The sequence below is a fragment of the Micrasema longulum genome, unplaced genomic scaffold (assembly GCF_059751315.1).
Source record: "Micrasema longulum isolate JH-2025_06_02 unplaced genomic scaffold, ASM5975131v1 h1tg000868l, whole genome shotgun sequence".
In the NCBI taxonomy this organism is placed as follows: Eukaryota; Metazoa; Arthropoda; class Insecta; order Trichoptera; family Brachycentridae; genus Micrasema; species Micrasema longulum.
In genome coordinates this window covers 156,416-177,953 of record NW_028278060.1, presented here as the reverse complement: position 1 = coordinate 177,953, position 21,538 = coordinate 156,416, and the positions used below count along the sequence as shown (strand labels likewise).

At 34.9% G+C, this 21,538-nt stretch overlaps 1 protein-coding gene across 1 annotated transcript in view; it reads left to right on the top strand.

Moving 5' to 3' along the window:
- The window catches only part of AdamTS-B (ADAM metallopeptidase with thrombospondin type 1 motif B), a 208,549-nt gene that overhangs the window by 45,363 nt on the left and 141,648 nt on the right, over positions 1–21,538 (top strand). Inside the window, exons 3-4 of the mRNA XM_088231285.1 lie at positions 677–905; positions 2,074–2,233. Of these exons, the coding sequence (XP_088087411.1) occupies positions 677–905; positions 2,074–2,233 (389 nt within the window). The remainder of the gene's footprint in view (positions 1–676; positions 906–2,073; positions 2,234–21,538) is intronic.

Sequence of the window (21,538 nt, the reverse complement as noted above, 5' to 3'; positions counted from 1 at the left end):
ACCGCACTACTGGTGTTTTAGAACAATCTATTTCAGGAGTGGTATGCCGGAGGACTCCAATGTTTTTAGCATTAATAGAATCTGAATATATAAACAAAATCACATTCATAACTCAATTTTGCAAAAAATGTGACTTCCCGCCTTTCAGCTTTAAGGTACAGATATAATGACTTTATCTGTTGTTTTATGGCCTGATTTATAAATAGGAGAACTAAATGCAGTTTTTCATAGTTTCGGGACAATACCACTATAAGACTTATTAAAAAACAACGCGAGCGGACTTCCCAGTTTTTCCGCGCAGTTAATTATGAATATGGGTGGAATTAAATCAGGTCCAGCTGCTTTTGTGGAATCGAGATTCTTTATGTACTTTACGACTAACTCAGTATTTACTTCTATGTTATAATTATTAGTTGGAGAATCAGTTTACGTATCCGTTCGGTTACTTGATACAGCTAATGGCTTTTCATGAACTGTATTTATTAAAATACAGAAAACTATAATTGACCGATAATTTTGGTTTATTTGTAAATATTGTATTTTTGTGTTATAATGATTGTTGTTTTCTTTTAATAAGAAAAATAATAAAATGAAAAAAAGTTTTTTGCCGAAGGTCTCATCCGAATGGTCAGTTAGATATGAGAATCTCGCACTATAGCCGTGAGTTTGCCCACAGGACTGTACGCCCGCGGGCACGTGGCGGGAGCGTCGTGCGAGGTGACGGTGCCCGTGCGCGTGACGGCCGACGGCGCCTTCTTGTCGCGCACGCTGCGCGCCACGCACGGCGGCACGGGCGCGCGCACGCGCCGCAGCCTGCGGCCCGGCGACGTGCTCGGACCGGAAGACGCCCCCGACGTGCACTACAACATCACGGTGGGGGGACGAGCGCTCCGCCTCGACCTCAGGTGAGCGGATACACGCTCCTTCTTCCCTACTCCCTACTTCCTACTTCCTGCTCCGCATATCGTCGCTACCCTCTCCGCACATCGTCGAAGGTGATCCTGCGGACTTCCTGACTCGGGCCCTGGACCTCTAAATTTTATTTTGCTTTTTCTCATTTTTATGTTTTCATCTCCTAGAAATTGTTTCCGGCTATACGCCAAATAAATTAATCGTGTGTAGGGTAGATTCTAGTGTAATTTAATTTTGCACAGATGTAAAACAACAGCAGCGTTAAACCATTATACGTACATAGGTAAAAAAAAACTTTAATAAACTTCCGGAAAACTTAAAATCTATAAAAAATTATCAAACTTTTAAAACTAAAATTAAAAAACATTTAAGACTCACCCCTTCCTAGACTCCATACCAAAGAATGTTTATTTTTTATTTTTAATTTACCTTGTTTATTTTTAATTTTAATTTACTTTGTTTTAATTTACTTTGTTTATAAAAAAAAAGAAAATGTGAAACGAACTCCCTCTCTAAACACAAGTATCTACTTTATTAGAGAGGTAGAAACGTTATATATAAGATATTCTGTATATTTACCTATTTTGTATTTCAAAAATGTATTTTGTAAAAAAAAAATATTCAATAATAAAAAATAAAAAAATAGATTTAATATTTGTATTTGGAAGTTGAACTGGAAATGGTCAGCGTGTTTGTTTACCACACAACAAGTCTCGGGTTCGATTCCCGACACGGTTGATATGAAATATTTATTTAAAAGAGTGTTTTACACTAGAATATTTCATAGAAGGTGAATGATGACGATAATTTGGAACTACCCACAGGGCCTATGCCGTCTATACGCCATAAAGTGCGGAGATAATTATTTCTCTCTCTATCTCTCTCTCTTACCATGCTCGACTAGCTTAGCGGTCCTTCTTAGCGGTCTCCCATTTCGTTGTGTCCTGCGGTACCAGAGTCCTCGCGCATTTACATCTGACTTCACCAAATAAATCCCTACAGAGAAGCGATGCATTTTACTATACAGCCCAGCGTAACGAAGGCGGGTGGTTCGGTCGCAGCGCATTCCCTTCAAGGGAGAGCATCCAGCGACAAAGTTGTCCATACACTCCCCCTCCGGTACGGTGAGACCGCGGACTGAGGGTTTCGCTCTTGTTGCAGGCCAGAGTCGGAGTTCATATCGCCGCACTTGGTGGTGGAGCGGCACGGGGCGGGGACTCAATGGCGCGGCGGCCCCGAGGGGGCGGAGGCCTGCCACTTCCGGGGACAGGTGGCCGGCCAGCCCCGCTCCCACGTGGCGCTGTCCGCATGTCACGGCCTGGTGAGTACTTACCACTATCCTGACAATACTGACAGCATTAATAGTATAACTCTCGTCTCGCGTCTGTCTTCATCGAGCTACCGAGATGAAGACGGATTCCGCGTAGTCATTTTATTATTTATTCACATTATCTATTTACAATTAATTATTATTTAGGTAAGAAACCTGAATTACTCCCATCTAACTGATGAATCATAATAATTCATAAGTCAGCTGTTCATTATTAAACAAGAAAAATCAGTAGTAGACATTCACACAATACAAGATCGGATGGAATGAATTGTATACAAAAGTATTTATTTATTCATATTTTACTCTTGCGAGCTATAATCGATAATAAAAATAATGTGACCTCACTGGGGTTGGGGTTACCCGTGCCGAGGACATTTAACAATATATATATTTTAAATGTTTTTACATTTTAGAGTAAACAAAGAAGACTAACTTAATAAACAGAGATACTTAACAAAATATTCAGACTGTTTTAAAAACTAGGTATATATGTACATCTATACTATCTAAATTACAAAACGCACCATCAAAATAACAAAAACCTAACATAAGCTATACACTTGTGGAGCAGTTGTTTCAATATTGGTTTGGGCGAATGAGACAATCCATTTTACTTCTACCTAGCTCCAATGTCCATTTTTTTATAGCCTTTTAAAAAAATTCTCGTTACTAATTGTTTTAATAGATAGTGGAAGTAGGTTAAAGATTTTCATTGAATAATACTCAACATCCTTTTGTCCAAAAGTGGTATTAGTTTGTATTTCTTTAAGTTGTCTTTGTGTTGAGGATCTAGTGATCATATTATTTGTTTGTGATGTATTGTAGGGGTTATGTCTTTCATTTGAGTAAGAGTAGTTTTTTAATCTGTAAGTGAGTATTGTTTTAGCAGTTAATTGTTTTACACTACATACCTTAAATGATAAACCACGGGAGTCACATCGAAGGAAATCTTCAGGAAACAAGATGTTGTGATTGCACGATTTCTAAAACACCTTAACTTTAGAATCAAATTAGATCATTTCAATTAATTTATGTATTTTTTGTAAATACTTTGTATACTACGGCGATGGTAAACGTGAAAGTGTATTTTTGTATTTGCATGTTAGTGTAGTGAGTGTCCTAAAGTCAGTACGTGGTTAAATACAAATGTTTACTAACATTAATCAAAATGTTTGGCCACGAAATTAATGCTTTGAACATAAATAATAGATAATTTCAACCTATAAAGAACTTTCAATCTAAAATAATAATTTTTTAAATAATTAAAAATAATAGTACATATTCAAATTTCATATGTTGGACTACTGATGTCTTTAACTTTAAAGCAAAGTGGACCCTAGACTTTTATTTTAACTTAAAAAATCATTTTTATGACGAAAGTGGACTTAAATGTTTTATTATATTTATTCACGAAAAATAGGTTCCTGCGATATTTTCTGCAATGTTAACTTCAAAACGGCAAAAAGAGAACTCCCGTGTTTTATCCTCTAAGGTACAGATAAGGTTTCTTTGTATTTAGATTATTTATTACATCTCAAAGTTTAAGGTTTGCAAGCAAAAGATTTAAAGCGAAGTTTTTAGTAATACTCCTATGTATAATGTAGTTCAGGTGTCGTATCTTAACTTTTTAAGTTTTGCTATCATAAAACAAGCATTTTTTGAATGCGTATTTAAAAAAAATATATATATATATTTTGATTAATTTAATATTGTATTAAGAAACATAGTGCAAAAAACGATTTTTTAAAAATAATTTCACAAAAATTTTCAATTTTAGCTAAATTTGCCTATGGTTGCATATTATACTTTTTATATTAAATAATCAGTGTACTTTAAGAATCATTTTTACTGGCAATTTGTACCGTGTCAAAGATATATTTTGATAACAGTGACCGTGAAAACTTACGCATCTATTTAAATAGTAATGTCTTTTCGTGGTTGCGTCCGCGGTAAGTATAAAAATATCTACCTTAAACATTTTCTCATATGTGATATTGAAATTGTAGTATCATGATATTTATTTTTTTATTTGTAAAAACAACAGAAAATTCATAAACAATTCGAATTATAATATAATGTATGAGTCCAATTGAAGTTTTTCACGACTAGGTATATAATGCTTTTTGTAGACATACTAATGAACAGATAAAAAATATGTACGAGTACATAAAAATATTTAAATCATATCATTCGAGAGTGTTAAATTAAATAATCATGATTTCGTTCCCAAACCGTTTAGTAAACCAATGAAGTCAAAATATTTGACTGGTAAAGCTAACTAGAAACTCTTTGAAGAATCTTTAGCAGACAATTCTAGAGTTTTATCGATTGATTATGCTAATACCAACTCTCTTACTATCGCAAAAAATATAGAAGATTTAGTGATCGAAGTGGCAAATATTGTCATTCCTAAATCTAATTCTAGGTCTTCGCACAAATATTCACCCCCTTGATAGGACAAGGAATGCACGGAAAGCGTTAAAACCAGAGCAAAAATTGTAAAAAGGTACCAAAGAAATATAAATTTTGTCAACTTTTTGGAGGTTCGTAAAGTACAGGCCCAGACTAAGAAATTACTTAGAAAAAAAAAGAGAATGCTGGGACAACTATTTTAACTCTCTGTCACCTAAAACATCTCTTACGGATGTCTGGGATTCGATTCGAAGATTTAGAGGTTCATATTCACCGAGAGTAAACTCTTCCAAATGCACAACTTGGATAGATGATTTTGTTGGGAAGCTAGCACCATCTTACGTACCGATTATAATTGAACTCTCAAAAGACCCTCCAGTAATTCAGTGTTTAAACTGTCTCTCTGCACCATTTTCACTGAATGAATTAACGACTGCAATTCATTCTGCTGGAGAATCATCTCCAGGTCATGACTCAATTCTATATTTATTTTCAAGCACTTTCCGAAGCCATTTCTTCTTCCAATCCTTTTCATGTACAATTTAATTTTAAAATCTTGTACCACACCCGATTCCTGGAAAAGACAAATCGTAGTCCCAATACCCAAACCTGGTAAGGATTTATCCCTTAGATCTTCATACAGACCCATTGCTTTATCCTGTTGTTTCCTTAAAATTCTCGAACGAATGATCAAGACGAGGCTTGAATGGTTTGTGGAGAGGAATAATCTTCTGCCACACTGGCAATTTGGCTTCCATAAAAATAAATCTTGCATCGACAATCTTAGTGTATTGGTTACTGATATTCATCTTTCACGATTCAGTAAATCTGATATGATTGCCTGTTTTCTGGACGCAAGTAGTGCATACGATAATGTCCTTCTTTCCTTATTGTTGGAGATAATTAATAATCTCGGAATTCCAGTTAAAGTTGGCTGTCGGATATTCAATATCATGTGCAATAGAGTTATAAACATAGACACTCCAAACGGTTCTATAGTTAGAACTGTATACAAGGGCTTACCGCAAGTATCAGTACTAAGTCCGTTATTGTTCAATATCTACACGCAGGATCTTCAATCGCATATTCCACCTCAGTTCTCCATTTCACAAGATGCGGATGAATTTGTAATTTACACATCTGATAAATCTTTAAATCGAGCTTCTGACGTATTGAAAGGCGCATTGATATCTATTGGCATATGGTTTAAGGGAAGTAACTTGGAACTGGCTCCGTCTAAAAGTCAAATCGTAGTTTTTTCTAGAAAGCACACTATTCCAAATATTAGCATCGAACTGAATGGTGTTCAAGTTCCCATTAAAGATGATGTTAAATTCTTAGGCGTTTCATTAAATCATAAGCTATCATGGAATAAACACGTTGAAAATATCGTGGCTAAGTGCGAAAAAAACATAAACCTCCTAAGAGTTGTTTCAAAAGTCTGTTCCCATCCAGCAACAATGGGGATGCTTTACTGTGCTCTTATCCGAAGCCATATAGACTATGCATGTTTTGTTACTGACCCTCTTCCTAAATGAAATTGAAATTAGATAGAATACAATCCAAAAGTCTTCGACTAATTTTGGGGGATATGAAATCCTCTCCTGTAGTCTCTCTGCGGGCAGAGTGTGTTAATATGCCCTATTATTTGAGGAAACAACTGTTGTCTCACAAATTCATCCTTAATAAGACAAATGAAATTAATCACCCAATTTTTTTCTAAGCTTCAGCTTCTTTATACCTTTTTTCAATCTTCAACTAAAAATACAAATACTCCCCCGACTCTCTGTAAATCCTGGCATTTCATTATTAATTCCCTTTCATGCCCTCTTGACTTAACTTTACCCATATTCAATATTCCATTCAAAGCGGCTATTTACAAACCCGATGTATTGCTATCCATTGGAATAGATAAGTCTCTTTCTTCTCTAAATATCTCTAATTTTAACCGTTTGTTTTCCCAAATATTCGAAGAACGTTGGCCCAATAACATTGCGGTATTTACCGATGGCTCTAAAAGTGTTAAAGCATTATGGTGCGGCTTTCTGCATCCCTTCTCCTATTCTCTTAGGATAGACGGACAGTTTCAATTACCACCGGAGGCATCGATATGCACAGCAGAATGTGTGGCACTAAGAGAGGCCCTGAGAGTGATTATCCAAAAGCATTTATTACCAACGATAATTTTTACTGATTCTCTCAATGTTGCAAATAGCTTAACATCAAATCATAACCACTCTGCCGTTATAAAAAAACATATTCTTTGTGATATCAAAAATATGTTATACATGGCTTTCATTAAAAAAATTATAGTTTCAATTGCTTGGATCCCATCCCATATAGGAATCAATGGAAATGAGTTGGTGGACACAATGGCCAATGAGGCCCGTGACTGTGGTGTTACCCCTTGTTTATTCTCTCTGCTCATATCCGATTACGTTAATCAATTACGTAAGTCAAATCCATCCAGCCAGTAGTCTCAAAAATATCCTGGTTCCGTAACCTCAAAGTATCTAAATGAAGTGTTTCCCTTATATGTAGATTGAGAATTGGCCATACGGTGTTGGCATCACACCTCGAAAGAATTCAAGTAGTGACCTCTGCTTTATGTGAATGTGAAGAGGAAGAGGAGACCGCAGATCGCGTTCTATTTAACTGCAGATTGTTACCTAATGACGAATTTTCGTTGGACATTTTCTTACTGGGTCTATCTTTTCCACTTAATATTCAACATCTTCTTTCCTCGAACTGTCCTATGGTCAATAGTGTGATAGTCAAATATTTAAGGAAATACAAAAAAATAAGTCGCGAAGTATATATTCTTACAAAATAAATTATTTACGTAATTAAATTTATGTGAGTTAAAATTAAATAAATTACTCATTATTATTTTATTGTTCAGCCCTGTTTTATAAGTTGTTTATGTGTGATCCGCTCGTTAAATGTTGTCAAATCTTTCGTTAATTTGCAACAATTTTGCAACCTTGCAACAAAAACATTGTTAAGTTAAGGCATGTATCACTCAAATTTGGGTGCTTTGCCGAGAAAGGAAAAAAAATATAAAAAAATGATTGCTATTTAATTTAAATGCGACAACTTAAATAAAGTTTAATGTTTGAGTAAAAAGATGTGTATCGGACACCATTTGTGAATTTTGTAATATTTACATTTTTCACAATTTATATTTTACATTTTACATATTTAATATTTTTTTAACTAAGCAAGTCCGACGCACTCAAATTCTAAATGTGTATTTATATCTAGTATATTTATATTGATTTTTCCCTATAAAAACACGACACAATACTGTCTTTAGTATGGGTATCAAACCGGCAGAAAAACAGAAAACAGATTTATCTCTGTTTAGAAATCTGAAGAAAATGGAATTTGGAAGAATTAAAATGGAAATGATATTTCCAAAATGGACCTATTTATTTATTTTATTGTGAAACAATTATTACAGATAACTAACTGGACATAATACGTACATACATGGTACATAATTAGTATGAAATATTTTTGTTCTTCGGTATTCTTATTTTGGTATAATTCATACTTTGTAAAAAAGTCTATAATTATATAACTATAAACGGCTTATTGTTTGTTTGTTGTTATATAATTTTTACATCATGTATTTACATTTTACATTTTACATTTATAGTGCTGTGGTTTTCTCGAAATAATAAAAGAAAATACTAATAAAATGTTAATAAAATAGACGAGGGGTCTCCAAACTTTCCAGCCTTAGGGCCACACTGATCACTCCTGTGAGTTCCGTTTTAATTTTCCTGCCAAACCCATAATTTCTAGACTATAGCTAGACTTCAAGGAAAAGAATCTGCGCAGACGCATGCCTCTTGCCACGCGCAGAAAGGGCGGGGCTTACTTAGTGGTCCGCCAGCATTCGCAGCCGGTAGTCCCGTGCCGCGATGTTTAAAGAACACCAGATCATCAATCGGAATGGGTCGATATTGCCGCTGGAGTACCTCAAGGTGGAGTTTTATCACCATTACTATTTTCCCTGTTTATTAATCAGATTGCAGATTGTCTCAATTGTTCATATCATCTCTATGCAGATGATTTACAATTATATCTTCATTGCAGACCTGAAAACACCAGCGAAGCAATAGAATCGATGTCTAATACACTAAATTGCGTGTCAACATGGACAAAAGAGTATGGTTTACTAATAAACCCGTCTAAAACACAAATTAAATTTGCAGGTAGTCAAAGATTGCTTAGTACGCTAGACATACCTTCACTTAATCCTCTTATTGTCAATGGTACCAATATTCAGTACAGGAAATCCGTAAAAAATCTAGGAGTACTAATGGATGAACATCTCTGCTGGCGAGCTCATACTAATGAATTAAGCCGCAAAATATTTTTCAGTCACTCACTTAGAAGGTTGCAAAAATTCTTACCCATTAGTACTAAATGCACTCTTGTACAAGCATTACTACTACCCATTCTAGATTACGCTGATGTTTCCATGACTGATTTAAGCTGTGAGCAACTCGATAAACTTGAACGACTTCAGAATACATGCATAAGGTACATTTTTGGTCTTAGGAAATATGACCACATTTCTGATTATCGTAGGCAACTGAAATGGCTCAAAATTAGACAGCGGAGAGACTATCACTCCCTCTCACTTCTGTTCAATGTACTTGATAGTCCTAACGCTCCTATATACCTGTGTGAAAAATTTCAACGCTTATCAGTTCATGGTTTACCTCTTCGTTCTCATTTTCAAGGCACTCTCTTAATACCCATACACAATTCCTCTTTCTTCTCTAACTCATATAGTGTCCATGCGGCTCGACTGTGGAATCATCTCTCATCCACCATCAAAGATGTTACTACATTATCTCTGTTTAAATCACGTCTGAAGAAACATCTCCTTTCTCTTCCTTAATCTCTCCTCCTTTCCTTTTTCCTCTTTCCGCTTTTTCCTTTTTCCCATTGAGTAATAGTTTTGATTTAAGGTAATTTATAAACAAATACATTTATTTCTATTTTTATATATTTTTAACTTTTCTTTTTCTTTTTTTTTCTATTGAATATGTTCTGTAACTTGAATTATAGAAACAAAACTTTTATTTTATTGGTTGGTTGGAAGAAATTGCCATTTGGCAATAAGCCCGCCAATGTACAAATAACATTATGTACAAAAAGTTAAATAAATAAATAAAAAATAAAGAAAGCTTTACACCATGTTTTTTGTTCGATCGAAATCGACCACATCTCGTTCCGGTCATTCTGGAAGGCCATTACGCGGGCAAGCGAGGGAAATAGTTTTTAATATTACTGAACATTAAAGTTTCTTAAAATTAAATATAAATTAGATGTTGCACAATCTGCAAGCAGTATGCAAAGAATATTACATGAAGGAAAATGTCGAAAACTACGTACAGGACGTGCATTATTTTCAACTGTAAAAGGGAAGCGTGCTCCACATTAGAAGAAAATTATTGTGGACGATTTATGTAAAGGAGCAATACGACGAAACGTCGAAAAATATTTCGACAGCAAAAAACTCCAGTCGGGCCTTGAAGAGTGCGATATTTTAGATAGCGGCAGAGAGTACTTAAGGAAACTACTTATAAAACTCGGTTTTCATTGGAAAAAGTGTCAGTCGCAAATTACTAATAGAAAGATTGGAGATAGTTTCTAGGAGAGATCAGTTTTTGGGATCTCTGTCAAAATATAGAAAAGAAGGGCGGCCTATTATATACGCAGATGAAACGTATGTCCGCATCATCGTGTTAGCAATCGAACAACGAAAAGGAAAAACTGCAACCGATCGGAAAATGTTCTCGATTAATAACCGTGAACGCACGGGGAGAATTCGAATTTGTACCAGGAGCCATGTTAATATTCAAATCGAAACAAAAAAGTGGCGAGTATCATGACGATGGGAATGTTTTTAATTTTAGCAAGTAGATAAACGAGAAAATGTTACCAAACATACCACCAAGATGTGTCATTATAATGGATAATGCCAGCTACCACTCCATACAAATCAAAAAGAAAACATCAACTGTAAATTTAAAACAACAAATCAATTACTGGCTTACCATCAGTAATATATGTAGGTACCGTATGAAGAAAATATTAAAAAAAACTGATTTGCTCTTACTAGTAAAAGCTGTACTTGTAGAAAAACTGTGTAAAATAGATCACATTTTAAAATCACAAAGTCATGATGTTTTACGATTTCCACCTTATAATGCAGATTTAAATCCCATAGAGCTGTTTTGGGGTGATATTAAAGGTAGAATCGATCAACACAGCTTTTGGCTGAAAAACATAAAAAACTTCAAGTTTTATTTGAGAATTATACTCCAGAGAAATGGAAAAAACACTTGAAAACTATTTAAGACGCTAATAAAAGTAGCTATCTAAGAATGGATTTATCTAGAATAATTTAATTATAAACATTGTCCTCGGGTCAGATGACAGTAGTGAAAATTCAGGCAGTGATTTGAATACGCTATCCGAGTAATGGCTAATTATTTTTTCTTAGATTTAATGTATATTCTCTTGTTCTGACTTAGTGCATACAATATAATAATCGTAATTAACTATGTTATTTTTGTGCCATGCTAAATATTTTTGTTTATCTTTTTTTTATTTACGTGTTATCACTTTGTGAGTGTTTTCATTTGACCTTTTCCCTTTGTTTCCATTTGAATTTTATTAGTTTGATTTTTACACTTTTTGAGTGCCTATTCGTAAATTGTTAGTCATCTTCTTTGTATGTATATTTTATCGTTTCCTTTTCTGCGCACACTAAAAATACATACAGTGCCGTTTATTTTAAATAATAAAAAAGGTCATATGAAACTTGTTTTGTTACTATCAAAAACAATAAAAACTAAAATTTCTGTCAATGTTCACACGTCACAAACACGTTATTTATTAAATAGATAAATATTGAAATGCGAAATCAATGTATGACAGGGTTACAAATGATGAAATCAGGCGAGAGTGTAAATCTGAGTCAACTATAATTGATAAGATTAAGAAATGGTCTCTGAGATAGTTTGGTCACGTAGAACGAATGAACGACAAAAGGATGGTAAAACAAGTATATATGGCGAAAATGAACGGTAACGTGAGACGAGGGCGACCAAGGAAGACGTGGCATGATCAGATAAACCAAAATCTTAAGTCTGGTCATGTCAAAAGTAGACAGAACCGAAGAGCATGTATGAAAAGATGTATGAATGTGGAAGAAGCTAGGAATGTATGCCAGGATAGACGTGTGTGGCGGTCCATTCTCTCTGCCTACCCCTACTGGGAAATGGCGTGATGGGAGTAGTAGTAGTATAAATATTTATTTAAAAGGGTGTCTCTCTCATCACCGGACTGGTGGAATACACATGCGTCCTAAATCGTTTCGTAAAGCGCTGTCTTTCTCTTCACAGGACTGGTGCGAAGGAACGCGCTGTCAAATCATTTTATATTATTTTTTGCACATAATGCCTATAATCTGGGTATTGTTTAAATTTATTTTCAGAATAATCTGACAGTTGGATATACTATACGATGAATGTATTGAAGTTTATATTACTTTATGTTAGTTTGTTTATGACGAGAAAATATAAGTGAACTGTGGTTATATTTAAACATAAAAAGAAATGGACTTTGCAATGCTCAAATTAAACAAATAAATAGTAAAAATTGTAAATTTATTTCAACAGAGAGGGAAAAATTTTCTGTGAAAGGAATATGGAAGTCTAGGCATTTACAGGATTTATGACCTGTCATTGGCTGGTTTAAGTGGCCACTTTACACACTGTATAACATTCACCATTCTGCCCATGTTTAAACATCCACATTTCCTAAACTCTTCCATCTGTTGACTTTTGTGAAGTAAAAGAGCTGAAACCTTTATCACGTGGGTGAGATTCATCCGGCTGAACCAAATCACCTACTAGGCAACGCCTGAAAACAATTTTCCAATTTTTATACTTCTTCTTTTACCAGGTAGTAATTCAACAATGTTTGGTTGAACAACTCCCTAGGGAGGAAATCCAGCCAGTCTGCAAGCATTTGGACATAATCAAACATTGTTGTATTAGTAAAAATTATGTTTGTATGTTAGTATTTTCATTATTTGTTCCATATAGGTTAATAAAATAGAAACTATGAAATTATGAAGAAAATCGACATAATTCAATACTAATAGGGTATTATCACCCGGGAGGAATATCAGATTTAACATGTTGCACATATAAAGGATTTCTCAAAGACTCTTTTAGTGTTTATAAAAGCTAAAATAATCCATAATTTTATTCATAAATTTCGTTTACTATACACGTTTACTTACAGTACACCACGAATCGTGCATTTGTTTGAAATGTTGGTAGTACCGAATAGAAATTCAAACGACGCGTATTGTTGTCAATGATTTTTTCCCCTTCTCTAGGCCAACCTTGAAATAAATGGCGACCGTAAAATAAGGCGAACACTATTAAATATGGCCAGTATTAATTTCCCAAGTATGTTTCACGTATTTATAAGAAACATTTAAACAGATACAATAATTGCTTTTCTGGAATAAAGAAATGGATTCTAAGTCATTCGGTAAAATAAATGTTTTTAAAGCTGTGAAAGATAAGTTTTCATCAAATAAAAAAAAACACAACAACCTCTCATTCTGTTTCGATAATAATGTCAGCCAATAAACTAATTCTTATACACAATAAAACATTTATTAATTGATAATTTTATTCAATCGGAAAACAAAGTACATATATTATGTTATCTTTATCAATTATTTGAAATATTTCATTGGTACATTTTTTTAAATCCCCATAATATTTTTCAATTTTAAAGTTGATTTATATTTCAATTATTATTTTTGAGTTCATATTAAAATTCCATTTTTTGGTTTACAATAATTAGAAAAATAATTTTTCTTTTATCTGAAATTAAAGTATATTATTTTTATTTACTTTATTTCATGATATTCGACTTAAACGCTTATTTATTACACGCCTTTTCATAATTTCCTGATACCTGAGTGTTTTTTTTGTAAGTAATTTACTATTGGAGAATGGATAATATAATTCAGAAAGAAGTGAGAAGTTATATTTATAATTATTTTTTGTATAGCACTGACTGAAAACACCGTTTTTTTATAATTGATATGTTATACTAAAAATATTTACGGATTAAAAATAAAATAAACAAATTATTGTAAGACGCACTCCTCATTTTATACACAAGAATTGTTTTTTTTACGTAAAGCGAAACGTTAATGTAAATATATGTATTGAATTTATAAAATAAATGTATATAGTAGTAATGTTACATACGTTGTATACTTATATTTTTTTATCTAAATGAAGTAAAAAATAAAATAAAATGTTCAAAACAAACGCATAAAATCATGATGTATCAAAGCGACCGCTCCGAAGTGTTAACTTTGATCACCAAGTTTTTATTATTTTCTCGCTCACACGTTTAAAGTTCAAAACTGATCAAAGTCACCCCATTCCACTTACTCTACTCGAGTCATAAATTTTTACGTAAAAATTATCTCGGCATTCGATGACGTCAAACTTAGTGACGTCATGAGTTGTCTGTTTTTATTTACATCCAAATGACTAGACTTTGATCCTTTATATCTCCCTTATTTCTTAACGGATTTTAATAAAAATAGTACCGATTGTTTTGTGATTTTTTAAGTTAATTTTTTAGCTAATAAAAAAAATCCGTGATAATTGCCCATTAATCAACGTATCTTTTATGTACGACCGAGGCATAAGAAGTATTCATAATAAAACATATAGGCGTAACATATATAACACAATAGGTGGCCTTCGTAGTGTAGTTGTTAAGACGCTTGACTAACAAACGGAAGGTTCCGGGTTCGATTTCCGGTGAGAATGTGATTTTTCTCAAGCCTGAATATTCTGTGCTACAATTCACCACTGTGATTGGGCCTTTTGGCCAGGGGCGAATGCTCTTTATAATCGATTACATGCAGCTTACCATATTTCTTTGACAATTAATGTTTTATAATACTGTAGTATTATTAGGAAAAAACACATCACCAAAAAAATATATTACTTTTCTTGGGTAAGTAAATTTATATAATATTCCTTTATTTCATACAGCGACCAGTTGCGCCTCTCTTGGCCAAAATTATTACTACTGGATTACACGAGATTACTCTGCTCACTTTAAAATCACTAATTCAAATACGTCTTTAACCTAAAACTTTAGAATCTCGTTCGAAAAATTACACTTGCGATTACAGTAAAATCTTACAGCTTTCATTAATGCAATTAAGTCTTTCAATACTTTTTCATAAGGGCTAGTATTCTTTAAAATACATCAATTTGACTTACGACAGTCTAGGGGAGGTGACAATATACGCACTCGTTATGTGTGAGAAAGAGATAACGAATATATTTTGTTTGTCTTAACACAGAAGTTACAATAATAAGTAAGTAATTGATCTTACTTATGTTTCGGTGGTTTGAAAGTAAATTTGCTTTAAATTAAATAAATATTTTGATATTTTAATCGAAACGAATTGATATATTAATCCATAATATAGTATAAATCCTTTAGTGGGTTTTAAAAAACAAAGATTCGCCAATTGTTTTTGAATTGTAATTCGTTTTTGTGCATACGATGACAGTTGAATATTGTAGGTTATTCTTCAGTATCCATTTAAACTTTAAAAATTAAGTTAGAGTTATGATAAAAACGTTACTAGTGTATAGTGTTAAGAATAAATATATATGAAGAATTATAATATGTATAACTTATGTCGTTTTGTGAATAATAATGTGATATAAAAGTCGATGAAACAATGATTCTTAAAACGTAATTTATGTTTTGTTTGGTGAACTATCGAACTCGGTAAGGAATACTTTTAAATTATTTAATTATTATCATTAATTAAGAAATAGTGTTTTATTTCAAGACACGTTATAATAGTTTGACTTAACCAAAGATGCACCGGTATGCTAATGAATTATCCAGTTTATTAATTACTTTTTCGACGCTTATCCCAAAACGCGAAATAGCTCCGCGGATGGGTCGTGGCTTTCTAATGACGCAGGCAGGGGTTCGAGTCCATAGGAGTTCCATTTTTTTTTTTTGCAAATATGTTTTTTTAAATTGTATTTTTAAATCAAATGTTTGTGCTACATTAGAAAATATTTTTACTGAAACTATTAGCCGCTGGAGCCATTTGTTAGGAATTATTTATTAAATATAAAATAGACTTGTTTTTTATATGCCATACTACCGCTATGGACATTTTATCAGAGTTTTCATAGCTTACTAATTTAAAAACTCACCGCTCGCCACTGCTTTTGGCCTGTTGTGGTGTAATTATAAAAAAAAAACAGACTGGCAGAAAAATTAGCTTTCTGAGAAAACAGAAAAAAGTGAGTATTTGGTTTATTCATTTATGAGTAGATTACCTATTTTAGGGATGAACAAACAGTAAAAAAATGGTTTGGAAAAACATGAAATGTTTTAAAATCCGTAGAATTCTCATCGAATTCGGTAGATCGGTGTTTACCCAATATCGGTAGATATTGGAAGGATCGGGTTGGCACCCTACTGATTATTCGTTTTTTTTTTAGAAAAATCACAATTAATTTTTGTGTTCTCACTAGGAATCGAACCCGGAACCTTCCATGCGTGAGTCAAGTGTTTTAACCACTTGTGGTTTTGATAGCGTTATTCTGAGTGACAGATTATTTTTATTTTTTAAAAATTAGTATTGGTGTTTGTATGATTTACCGAACTATTTATTTTTTAGAAAATGAGAACCAAGTTGCGTCAAAGCGGAGTGCGAAGCTCGGACCTCCGATCCCTGTGTCCGTGACACTAGCCACGTGACTACAACCCGGTTTATTATTATTTAGATTCCTCCTAACAGTAAAAAATAATTTGTGAGGCTCAAAAAAAATCTCTGTCTAAAAAATATAACAAAATCGGTTCAGCTTTGAGGTGCGGAAAACGGGACAGCGAAACGTCGATTTTGTCTTTTCTAACAAAAGGTCTCATGCAATTGTCTTTTTTGCACAGTATCGGGGAGGCGTCTGCAAGACAGTGGGTGTCATGAAAACAATGTTCGAACACCTATTTATCAAAATTCTCTGTCCTCACAATTTATCTAAACCGAAACACTAAAATAAAAATGTATACGCACATATCTAATTTGAATTAAATACGATAATTGATATCGAACATTCGATTTTGTCAAATTAAACTATAGAGTATGTACTCAAATCAAGCAATACCAAAGCATTGCAGGGCTAAGCTCGTTTATTATAAAGCTCGACTTTATAATAAATTATGAAGACGGACCAATTCAAGAAACAATTAATTTCGCGTAAGTTCTTGCGAACTTATTGTATCGCGCACTGTGGACCTTACTGTACGGATAAATGAGCAAAAATAATAAAATATGACTACTATAAATAAAACACTACAAAGAACAATGATAGCCGATGAAAAATCTGCTTGGTTAGAAAAAACATGCTCGTAAATCTGGTTATGTTTCCAATACAGAAATCATGTCGAAATACGGGGGTGCGGGTCCTCTCCTCGCCCTCAACCGGGAGCAGCAACCTGGCTGGCGTTCAGCGTTCAGCTAATGGCGACTCGTGGATATTTCGTCTCGATTTATAGCAAGATGCGCGGCACAATTAGCGCGATGAGAGAAGCTTTAGCTGTCCATTTCGTTATCAATAATTAATCAAAATTTATTCGAGAACGGGTAAATAAGATCATAAAACCGATTGCTATTTTTAATCCTATGTAACGTATCTGTCGAAATGTTTATAGCGTAATAATTGAATTGCCGAGCTATTTTTACAGTTTTCATATTGGTGCATAAATAATTTCATCGATTTGCATTCCGCGGCAACTCGTTTGAGATCAGCATAATAAAGTCGGCTGAGCGATTCCAGCGGATCTACACCTACGGAGAGATAGATCTGCCATCCATCTAGTTCTTTCGTTGTGCGGGTTTACGGTCGCTCTGCGTACACGAGCCGGGTGCCGGCCGGGCTGCGGCTGCGGCTGCGGCTGCGGCTCGCCGCTACGTAACGGGCGTGCGACGGCGACGAGTATACCCGTAAGTCTCGCGTGTAAGGCATAATGCCGTACTAATCCAGTATTGTACGAATTGATGGAATAAAATTGCTTGTAATCATAAATGCGTTTTTTAATATATTTTGAGTTACAGGTGACGTACAATCATAAAATATTTTTTATTCCATAGGATGTATGTCCTCCCTTTTCTTTTATAACAGCCTGAACACGTTTTGGCATGGAGTCAATTAAACTTTGGCAATTTTATTTTATTCTTTCATCTCAAAACCACATCTGAATAACAGCTTTTATCATCGTTATCTTGGTGGTGCAGTCCAATTTTTGTATCCTAGATTTACAAATCACCCGCAATTTTTATAAAGGGTTAAGGTCAGGTGAATTTCTTGACTAGTTTAAAAGAGTTATCTTTTATCATTGAAATACTTAAGCATAAACTTTGATACGTAACAAGTAGCTGAGTCCTGTTGAAATACAGCGCCACCATTAGGACAACATTCACTCAGTTCTGTACTCAAGTGCTGCTCCAATAGAGCTTTATAATTGAGGCTATTTATCATTCCTTCTATTCGTATTAAAGATCCGGTCCCCTTATATGAAAAACAAACCCAAAACATTTTCTTTACAGGATATTTCACCGTTTGGTCAATATGAGCCAGAGTAAGTTTTTCATCCCCACTTTTTCTAAAAAAATCGTGCGATATCCCTGCACGAGAAAGTGGGTCTCATCTGAAAATAGCTCCTTCCTCCAGTCTTCTACAATCCATTTGGTATATTTTCTAGCCCAAATGAGCCTTTGCTTCATCATATGTGCCGTTAGAAGTTGTTTTTTCTGTGGCGAAATTGCTTTTCCTTCAGATTCAATGAGTCTTCTTCGTACTTTTGAGTCATGTATCATCACCCCAGTGGCTGCCAAATTTCTTTGAAGTTCGCAACCTTTTTTTTGGGATTTAACTTACTGTTTCTGACTAAAGATATTTCATCTCGGACACTAGTTTTCCGGATCCTTCCACATTTCCCAATTCTCTTTGCTTCAACTGACCCTGTTTCTCTTTTCTGCTAAATAATCTCGCTGACTGCTCCCCGACTAACAAAACATTCATTCGCAATCTCCTTCCGAGTCATTGATGTATGTTCACTTAAGGTTATAATCTTTTCCCTTTTCCTCAGCGTGATATCCATGATTTAAACTGACTCACAAACACTGTGTAATATGCAAGCAATTTATAAAATTAGTCCTTTATTGAGAAAATGTAAAAAAAACAATAGATAGTAGGTACACCACAAACACCAATATGAGCTCCCAAAGGATTGATGAACTGCATGTCATAATTTTTGACGCTAAACAACTGTCAATTTGACATATAAGTGTTACTGTACGTAAAAAATGACAAAAAATACTCTTATTCTATTAATTCGCACAATGCTGTACAAACGTCACTTCTATCGCGTTTGTTTAGCTTTACTTCGGCACCCAGCGCACCCCAGCGCCCCCTCGAGGAGGCCGTGGGTGGGTAGTGGGTACACCGCACTGTGCCTGTGCCTGTGCCTGTGACTATGCCGGACATTGAAACTTTAACCTCCTAGAACTGCGTAGTGCGTAGAGTGTCGTCCTCGGAGTGATGCGGTGCCGCAGCGGTTTCGGTTTGCGCTTGCGATTCTCGAACTGAGTACCTTCGGCCCGTTGCTAACTTCGCGGTTGATAATCATATAATAATTTACTATTACTATTTTATTTAAGTATTTTTCGTTTGATTTCTTCCAGTTTTAGCTTTTACTTTCTGACGCCACTGCTTATTACTTCCTCCGGAATTTGACGTCGGTAAGATCAGGGATATAGTAATATAAAAGTACAAAGTCGAGATTGCTGAAACATTTAAATTATTCTATTATTTTTATTATGGATAACTTATAGAGCGCCATTTTCGTATATTATCTCAACGGACGCTTAACTCTATTAATACTGATTTTAATTTGCCTTAAAATTTAAGTGAAACTTTTGAGTAAAACAATTTACTGTCATATTAGGTAATACTCGCAATTCTCTCGAGCCGAACTTCTCAATCTGATAAAGTCGTTTGAATAGATCCTTAGCATATTATAATAACAAAATAAATTGTTTACTAAAAAGCTTTACGTAAGAATACTATAAATTTTTATGTTGATTAGCTTCAATAGAATGCTTAGAATCACTTTTGTAAAACGCGTATGAGATATTAACCTACGAAACGGCGCTACATAAGTTACCGATAGTTCTTCTTTGCAGTCTCAATCCTGGGGCTCAATCCATTGGTTTGCAGCAAAGTCCTGCATCTCGTCCTCCATTGGTCTCTATTTTCTGCAGCCCTCTTCAGCTCCACATAAGAGACGCAGTTAAAATCTTCGCACACTTGCTCTAAATATTCCCGTCGGGGGCGCCCTCTATAATTTGTCCCCTCAGCCATTCCCTCTATGATGTCGTGCAAGAGACCCTTATGGCGCATAGTAAATGTTTGTAAATTAACAGAGCGCAGAGCGTGTGCGTGTAGTGGTGAACTGTAAATAATAGAATATCCAATGCGAGTCGGAATATTTTGTGTGGTGCTATAGCATTATTTTAAATGATAAATTACAGATTCTTCGCTGTTAAGGTTTAATCTCTCACCAACCTAACTTTCTGTGTGATATATCTGAATATTTTGTCACTGATTATGATTAGCATTATTTTCAACCGCAGATTCTTCTTTGTTACATTTCGATCATTCCGAACCACGAAAAATAAATCGCGAGGCTCGTAGAAGCGTCATTTCTAGGTGTCTGAGATCCAAATCATCCGAAGTCGATTGACCGAGCAGTCGATTGACCGAGCGCCGCAGGACCAATCGAATAATGTCCGAAGGGACATTATTCGATTGGTTCCGACTTCCCCGACACATAACTGCCTAGCCGACATAATTGTATTCCTGAATGCGTGCTGCCTATTGTATCCGATAGCTGCGCCGCGCCGCGCTGCGCTGTCGCCACCTCAGTGCGATAAGCGTCCGCCTACGTACTTCACTTCTATGATGAGGTCATTGTCATCGGTGCGCGATGCGAGCTGCGAGCTGCGAGCTGCGAGCATCTCTCTAGATAACTTTAATCGGAGTAGACAGGAACCGAACAATGCAATACCGAATAGGTACGCTTAATATAATAAGTGCATAATCTCAGTCAAAGCTTCGCCAAAACAGCATTATCCGAGACTCGGGAATATGTCCGAGTACCTATTCATTCGTAGCGTTATCGCACCGAGTACCGAGTACCGAGTACCACGCTGAATACGCCGAGCGGAGTAATACAACATGTAGGTATTAGGTAGGCTAGTTGAAGCGAATTACATATTCGACGAAGAGTTTAGTATTACATTCTCGTGTATGGCCGATAGCCACCTGTTCATGTCCCGCAGAATTTTAGAGTTGAGTCGTAAAATTTACATTAGAAATCGATCGAAATATTTTATACGCAATTAAAAGACTAGGAATATAACTACACGCTCGTATACTTCAAATTACGTTTTGATTTACAGATTAGCTGACGTTTTAATGGTGGGTTTTACATCGAGTAAATAAATTCCGTCGTCAGTCGTCAGTGAAAGGATAACACCAAATCTCCCGACTCCTGACTCCCGGCTCCCGCTCCTCTCCCTTTCCCGGAGTTGGCTCCGCACCGCAGTATACCGCAGTCTTCAGTATTGGAGGTGATCAGCATCAGACGGTGTTGTTCACGCCGACCTTGCTAGCGTAGGTAGCGTGAGGTAGCGTTCGG